We start from the raw sequence: 8,067 nt of genomic DNA, 5'->3' as shown, positions 1-8,067 counted from the left end.
CTGGTTTATATGAGAGCTTTTCACTGGTTTATATGAGAGCTTTTCACTAGTTTATATAAGAGCTTTTCACTAGTTTATATGAGATCTTTTCACTAGTTTATATGAGGGCTTTTCACTGGTTTATATGAGAGCTTTTCACTAGTTTATATGAGGGCTTTTCACCGGTTTATATGAGAGCTTTTCACTAGTTTATATGAGAGCTTTTCACCGGTTTATATGAGAGCTTTTCACTGGTTTATATAAGAGCTTTTCACTGGTTTATATGAAAGCTTTTCACTAGTTTATATGAGATCTTTTCACTAGTTTATATGAGAGCTTTTCACTGGTTTATATGAGAGCTTTTCACTAGTTTATATGAGAGCTTTTCACTAGTTTATATGAGAGCTTTTCACTAGTTTATATGAGAGCTTTTCACTAGTTCATATGAGAGCTTTTCACTAGTTTATATGAGAGCATTTCACTAGTTTATATGAGAGCTTTTCACTAGTTTATATGAGAGCTTTTCACTGGTTTATATGAGAGCTTTTCACTGGTTTATATGAGAGCTTTTCACTGGTTTATATGAGAGCTTTTCACTAGTTTATATGAGAGCTTTTCACTAGTTTATATGAGAGCTTTTCGCTGGTTTATATGAAAGCTTTTCACTAGTTTATATGAGAGCTTTTCACTAGTTTATATGAGAGCTTTTCACTAGTTTATATGAGAGCTTTTCACTGGTTTATATGAGAGCTTTTCACTAGTTTATATGAGAGCTTTTCACTAGTTTATATGAGAGCTTTTCACTAGTTTATATGAGAGCTTTTCACTAGTTTATATGAGAGCTTTTCACTAGTTTATATGAGAGCTTTTCACCAGTTTATATGAGAGCTTTTTACTGATTTATATGAGAGCTTTTCACTAGTTTATATGAGCTTTTCACTGGTTTATATGAGAGCTTTTCACTAGTTTATATGAGAGCTTTTCACCGTTTTATATGAAAGCTTTTCACTGTTTTATATGAGAGCTTTTCTCTTGCGTGTGTGAGTGCACGATTTTTCAGTTATGTGCATGAGAGCATTTCATTAGTATGATGCAGGAATTTCAATACAGTGTGAGAGTTTGACTTCAGAAGTGTGTATGAGAATATTTTATATGAGATTATTTCATTTGTATATGAATAAGGTTTTTAGCATATTATGTGAGAGAGTTTGATTTTATATGCTTTTATGTGAGCCAATTCTGAACACTGTCCCTGGTGGCTCCCCATACTCTGCCACCTACACTAGACCACTTGACATCATAGGACTCCCTCCTAAAACCACACTCCCCCTCTCTGCACTAACTGTTTGTAGTCAAGAACAGCTTCCTTCACGCTTGCGGTAGTGTAATCACATGCCACCCCCTCATTAACCTTACTACAGGGTTTACTGACGTTTGTGAGAGCTAGCAAGGTAGTTCAGAGGTATGTCCCCACAAATCAAAGTCACGTATGTCAATGTAAGTCAAATCCCAGAGCTGCTCTGTCAGCAGTCAGGAACCTGACACGAGAAAAAGTGACGCGGCTCATTGTCACTAATTTATATTCTCAGAAGCATTCTGCTCTTCAAGCAAGTTCTCTGTCTGTGTCAGTTATAGGATGTTAACTGTTAGGTGTGAATTCAAAGTATTTATTTCTAAGAACAGAGTTTCAGAAAATAATAGACAGCTGCTGGTGTTATCAGATCTTTGCGCCTTTACTGTAAAAAGTGAACAGAGGAACCCATGTCATGTTGCTATCTTTTCCCAAGAAGGCATTATATATGCATGGTTTCGCTTAATAGCTGAATTATCCACAGTGACATTTCACATTCCAACTTCATCGTTCAAGGCTTTAAAAAAGATGTTATGTGTTCAAATCCAAACCTCTTTTCTGTCTGGACACTTTTAGTGTTTCTCTAAAATTCAAAAAGCCGAGATGGAGAGAATGGATTTAAGTCAAGTCAAGTTAACAAAGAACCAGGGATTTCTATTTTCTGACAAGTTAGCACCCTCTCTTGGACAAAACTGAAATATCAATGTACTGCTCGCTGTTTTAGGAACTAGGCCGTAGTAATCAAATCGTTAGATAGATAGATAGATAGATAGATAGATAGATAGATAGATAGATAGATAGATAGATAGATAGATAGATAGATAGATAGATAGATACTTTATTCATCCCAATTTGGGAAATTGTTTTGTTGCAGCAGCATACAGTAAAAGATATGAAAACAATTAAAGTAAAAACAAGCAAATAGAATAGAATAAAATAAATATAAAAGAAAATAAAAGAAAATATAAGAAAATAAAATAAAAATAGTGAATAAACATTCGCTATATACAAATCTACAGTATTATTAAAAAAAAATTTTTTTTTTAATAGATAATAGATTTAATAGATTTAGAAAGCGTGTGCGTGCGCGTGTGTGTGCATGTTCAATAGCGCCTAGGTGTTTACTAAAATAACCATAGCTGTTAACAGATTTAGATGGATTTGGTTGCATAAAGACAGTTTCAGTTATTTTGGTCTGATCACAACTTGCTGAAGGTGGTGCCTTTCTGGGACGTTGGGATCTTTTTTTATTAAGAATATTAGGTTATGTCTGTGCAGAGAATTAGTATCTCAAAGGTAGAGCCTATGTGTGATATTTGTCACTTTAGAAATTTAATATAACCAAAGTAATTTATAGTTCCCAACAATAATGTTTAAACATGTATCTTGACTCAATCTCGAATTCAATAAACAAAAAGGCTATTAAACAATAAGTTTTTGGAAAGACTATAACTTATTTTACGCATTTACTTGTGTAATTTTTTCTTTTTTTTTCTTTTTCTTTTTTCCTTTTTTCTCTCTCTTCTGTTCTAACTGTTTTCTATCGTTGTATTTTTTAACTATGTTCTTCTTTCATTTTATGTCCTTTGTCCATTACTGTACACTATTTCTTTCATGACGGCTGTTACTGTGATATTGTGAAGATAAATAAAGTTTATCAAAAAAAAAAAAAAAAAAAAAAACAGTTAGGGGGCGGAGATAAGTCTCACATTAGTTTTACTTAAAGGACAAATATTTTACGATGGATTCGCACCCTCCGCCAAAACCATGGGAAAGGCGAATTCCGGGGGCTATGGGTGTACCTCTGAATTTCAGGCAAGCGAGGATTAACTTTGTTGCCGACAGCTTCGGGCCAGTTAGCCAACAACTGGCCCGAAGCTGTTAGCTAACTGGCTAATGCTAAAGCTGTTGCTAACTAGCTAATGCTAAAGTTGTTGTGCAAAACGAGAGGGGACAACCGAAACATTTGTAAATCCTGTTCTGAAAATGTTGTCATGTTGTTTTTACGTCTAATACCGAATCCATTAACTGTCTTTGCGTATTTCAGAATGAGCTGTCAATGACAGACATTTTACAAGAATTCATTCACTTGTTGTACGTTTGACAGACTAGCTAGCAAGCTAAGTTTAGCGAGGCCCTGATATGATATTTACCTTTTTCTACTTTTTCTAAACCAGATTGTTCCATTTTTTTTTAAATGAATGAGCAGACCACACCTAAAATAAAGAAAAGTCCTCATTTTATTATTGATAATTTACAAGTTTCAGTGCAATATGTTGGTTTCCTTAGCTTGGAAATTGTTTTTGAATTGGCTCTATATGAACGAATTGGATTATTTAATGAATAATTATGATTACAATTAATTGAATTCCAATTGGCTTGAATTGGACTTTATTATCTAAGTGCCTTGAGATGACATTTGTTGTATTTGGCGCTATATAAATAAAAATGAATTGAATTGAATAATTGGTTTACCTTTTAACACCACAACCTGCAAAACTTTTGATTCTCGAGTTTTAAATTGGAGCAGTTTTAAACTATTAATATTTCACCATATTTGACAACCAAATATCAAATCAAATCAAATTTATTTATATAGCACATTTCATGTACAAACAATTCAAAGTGCTTCAAATAAAATAAAAGCATTGCAGCAGGGAGTGTACGAAGCATTAAAATTACATAAAAGAATATAAAGAGAAACAAATCAAATAATTTAAATGAATTTAAAAACAAGCAAGTTAAAAGATATTTCATGCATAGACACATGAGAACAGAAATGTCTTTAACCTGGATTTAAAAATGTCTACATTTGGTGAAAGTTTAATCTCCTGTATTATGACGTATATATCTCGCCAAACAGATCGACAGATTTTGGACCATCTGCAGCCCCCTCAATTCCTATTGGGCCTCCTGTCATGACCAGGATGGTTCCTCCAGTGCCTCCTCGGCCCGTCCAACAGTCCTACCGTCCTTCCTACAGCTCTTTCAACTCGTCTTACAGCCCCTATGGGAGCTCCATGTATGGTGGCTACAGCCCTTACAGCTATGGTGGTGGTGGTCCAGGTTATGGCATGGGAGGGTACGGCCGTTTACCCCACACAGAAGACGTTGCTCCCAGCCGGTTTGTGCAGCAGGCAGAGGAGAGCAGCCGTGGTGCCTTTCAGTCCATTGAGAGCATCGTCCAAGCCTTTGCATCTGTTAGCATGATGCTGGACGCCACCTTTTCAGCCGTGTATAACAGTTTCCGTGCCGTGCTGGACGTAGCCAACCACCTGACAAGGCTCCGCACTCATCTCACCAGAGTTTTATCAGCGTTTGCCCTTGTGCGCACACTGCGCTACTTCTACCGACGGTTGCAGAGGCTCCTGGGGAGGGCGTCGGATGCTGATGTTGAAGACTTGTGGGCTGACAGCACGAGTGATGCTCTGGCTACAAGCTCATCCAGAGGGTATGGAGCAGGCATGGAGGATCAGAGTGTGAAGTCCTGGCCAATCTTCCTGTTTTTTGCTGTAGTCCTGGGCGGACCCTACCTCATATGGAAACTTCTAAGCTCCAGCCCTGACTCTGAAGAAAATGGTGAGACCAACATTTAGTATCTGGATCCATCTCTGACCTGCTTCTCTATAAATTAACGGCAAAAACATGTAACTTTTCTTTTTTTTTTAAGGCTCCCTTTGCACCTTAGTTCTCAACATTTAACATTAAGGTGTTGTTCAAGACAATTACAAAACTTCTGAGTTGACAGTTGGTTGCAATTGTAAGGTGTTGTTGTGATCTGTGCAGTCTGTATTTAACTACGAGCTACAGTCCGTAAAAAATGTTCTGTCTTTGTGTAGCCACGAACTGGGCCAGCGGGGAAGATGACCACGTTGTGGCCAGAGCAGAGTACGATTTTTCTGCTGCTTCTGAGCAGGAGATTCCTTTACGGGCTGGAGATATGCTTAACCTCGCTCCTAAAGGTGAGATCTTTTTAATGATTCCCTGACATCATTTCTGTCCACCCTTTTTCTCAAGAAAATCAGTATCTACTGTTCAAAAATACATGATATAAAAAAAACAATATGCGTGTGTGTTTGTATATATAATATCTTTTATATTATTTAATATTTTCTTTTATTTTTGGTTGAATTGGCTTCAATCCTGGCTGTTTTCATCCTCAAACTGTTTCAGAGTTAATTAACGACTTGATAAAAGCTATACAGTGGAAACCGCTTATAGTGATCACGTTGGTCCAGAGTTAATTTGAACACTATAAGCGGTTGATTACTAAAACCGAATTTGTATTACAGTACAGGTATTTCACTTATTTTTTTATGCAGAATATCATCTAAATGTCATTTGTATCGTTTTTCAATGAGAAAAATTAAATGAAACAGATAGCTTCAGCATTTACTGAATTTTATTATCATGCAAGTTTAATTACAGTACTGCGCAGTGCGCAGACATACTGCAGGCTAACTCAAATACAGTACGTAACTTATTCTCTGCTGTGCCGCCGGTGCATTTTTTTTTTTACAAGTCTGAAAATAAAGTTTGAAACAAACTGTTTCATAGAACAACAACATAGAAGATAACTGCATCAAGAAAATTACAGCTACCTCTGTTTTGTGTTGCGGCTCTCCTGCACCGCATTAAGAAATCTGTTCACATATTTATCCATATGCTTCGCCGCAGCATCTCGTTGGCTCGTTTTTGGTAATTTGTCACACGCCTCGAGGAGACTACGTTTTTCATTCAGAGAAAATGACTTCCTTTTTCCAGCCATGATTCGCGCGCTTGCTGCCCGGTGTCAACTCGTTACGTTGGCTAGCGAGGCAGAAGCAGACGTCCAGAAAGGAATCAAGGGAGTAAAAAATAAAATAGCTACACGTAGTTTTAAAATTATTTTTGCACATGTTTACATTCATAAAATGGCCAAAAATGAACATTAGAAGCGGATTTCTTGATTACTATAAATGAATTATTTAAACAGCATTTGTATAGAAATGATTCTGTCCCAAGCCTTTTAATTATATAAGCGGTTGATTACTATATCCGTGACCACTATAAGCGGTTTCCACTGTACAACTTTTTGAAATCTTCAGTATCGATCGCTCAGATTGTCACATATTATTCTCCCCCTTGTTTAGAGCAACAGCCCCGCATGCGCGGCTGGCTGCTGGCCAGCGTGGACGGTCAAACTACGGGACTCGTCCCGGCCAACTATGTCAAGGTCCTCGGCAAGCGAAAAGGTCGTAAGCAGGCGGAGATGGAAAGGCTTGCTCAGGCCGAACAAGAGACCACGGAGGCCTCCCAAACAACCTCGGCGGCACCACCACAGTCAATTTCAGTCCAAGGTTTTACCCCAGACCTCCCCACAGCCTCCACCTCGGGCTCTGCAGAGCAGCTGCTGGAGTCGGTGTACAGAGAAACACCAGCTTCCTACAGTCTGGGAACATCCATCTCCAGCATGCCCTCCAGTACAGTGCTAAACATCTGTGAGAAGACTGACCTGTGATGATTGTGCCTATATGCATTGCTGCTAATCTAAATCAATGGTTAGCTCATTCTGTACTTGTTTGCAGTCTTTAACTATGGAGCTTGACTAAAAATCACCTGATAGTAGGCGTTTGGGCTTTAACACAATGGACCTCATCAAGAATTGCTTAGAGTAGTTCCTGATTTTGATCATCCGTGCGGTCGGAACCTTCTGTTAAGGTGAAAAATGTATTTTTTCAACCACAGATTCCCTGTAACATTTCTTTAGTCAGAGCTTGTACGAGAAAGTGTTGTGTTCTTTAAATGTCATTTTAATGAGGTGCCCTTGCGCGTTGCCTGTTCAGTGACAGTGTAAGAACAGAGGTGTGCGATCGTGTAACCCTGTGCGGTTTAGGCCCTCACTTGAAAGATGCTCGACAGTGTGTGTCGCTTTCCATGTGAAGCAAATAGGATTTGGGTTCAGTCGGAATTACAGGGGGTTAAACTTTGCACTTTTTTCAGCAGTTTATTGGTCATATAAGGTCATTTTGTAAATATTAAATATAATTTTGAAAATAAATCTTTTCAAAATGGTACTTTGTCTATTGTGTTGTACAGAGTGCTGGTGAGAGAAAGCTGAAAGGAAATGTGGATCCTTTAAAAAGATCCACATTAGATCCAAGGACTCAGGTCAGCTGGTCCAGTCCAGAGTCCAGACTAAACATGGAGAAGCAGCATTTAGCTGTTATGCTGCAAATAAGTGGAACAAACTGCCAGTGGAGATTAAACTTTCACCAAATGGAGACATTTTTAAATCCAGGTTAAAAACATTTCTGTTCTCATGTGTATGAAATCTTCACGATATCTTTTAACTTATCCAGACTGTTGCTTGTTTTTAAATTCATTTAAATTATTTTATTTGTTTCTCTTTATATTCTTTTATGTATCTGTAATGCTTCTTCCACTCCCTGCTGCAGTGCTTTTATTTCATGTAAAGCACTTTGGATTGTTTTGTACATGAAATGTGCTATACAAATAAATTTGATTTGATAAAACTGCGCAATAACAGGGTTATAATAATAATAATAATAATAATACATTTTATTTATAACGCACTTTTTCAGACAACAGTATCGTTGGAATACCTAAAAATGAAACCGGAACGCTAAGAATCGTAGTGTATTTAAAAAAAATTCACGACCAAACTTCTGACTTCGTACAATTGTTTTAAAAAAAAAAAAATAAAGTAAAAGGTCGAAGAAGAATTTATGGCAGAA

At 37.2% G+C, this 8,067-nt stretch overlaps 1 protein-coding gene across 1 annotated transcript; it reads left to right on the top strand.

Moving 5' to 3' along the window:
* The first annotated feature begins 3,022 nt into the window (after window positions 1–3,022).
* Window positions 3,023–7,370, top strand: pex13 (peroxisomal biogenesis factor 13). The gene is made up of 4 exons (XM_075474633.1): window positions 3,023–3,145; window positions 4,194–4,909; window positions 5,170–5,292; window positions 6,463–7,370. Exons 1-4 carry the CDS (start codon window positions 3,072–3,074, stop codon window positions 6,828–6,830), a joined length of 1,281 nt encoding a protein of 426 aa, XP_075330748.1. The 5' UTR covers window positions 3,023–3,071; the 3' UTR covers window positions 6,831–7,370.
* Window positions 7,371–8,067: the final 697 nt, after the last annotated feature.

Source organism: Odontesthes bonariensis, chromosome 2 (assembly GCF_027942865.1).
Source record: "Odontesthes bonariensis isolate fOdoBon6 chromosome 2, fOdoBon6.hap1, whole genome shotgun sequence".
NCBI classification, from domain to species: Eukaryota; Metazoa; Chordata; class Actinopteri; order Atheriniformes; family Atherinopsidae; genus Odontesthes; species Odontesthes bonariensis.
This window is presented reverse-complemented; position numbering and strand designations above follow the sequence as displayed.

Excerpts from the sequence above, each read along its gene's own strand:
- pex13 (XM_075474633.1), top strand. The coding sequence starts at position 3,072 with ATGGATTCGCACCCTCCGCCAAAACCATGGGAAAGGCGAATTCCGGGG. Across the intron at positions 3,146-4,193 it reads GGTGTACCTCTGAATTTCAG|ATCGACAGATTTTGGACCAT; the intron begins GCAAGCGAGGAT and ends CTCGCCAAACAG. Across the intron at positions 5,293-6,462 it reads GCTTAACCTCGCTCCTAAAG|AGCAACAGCCCCGCATGCGC; the intron begins GTGAGATCTTTT and ends CCCCTTGTTTAG.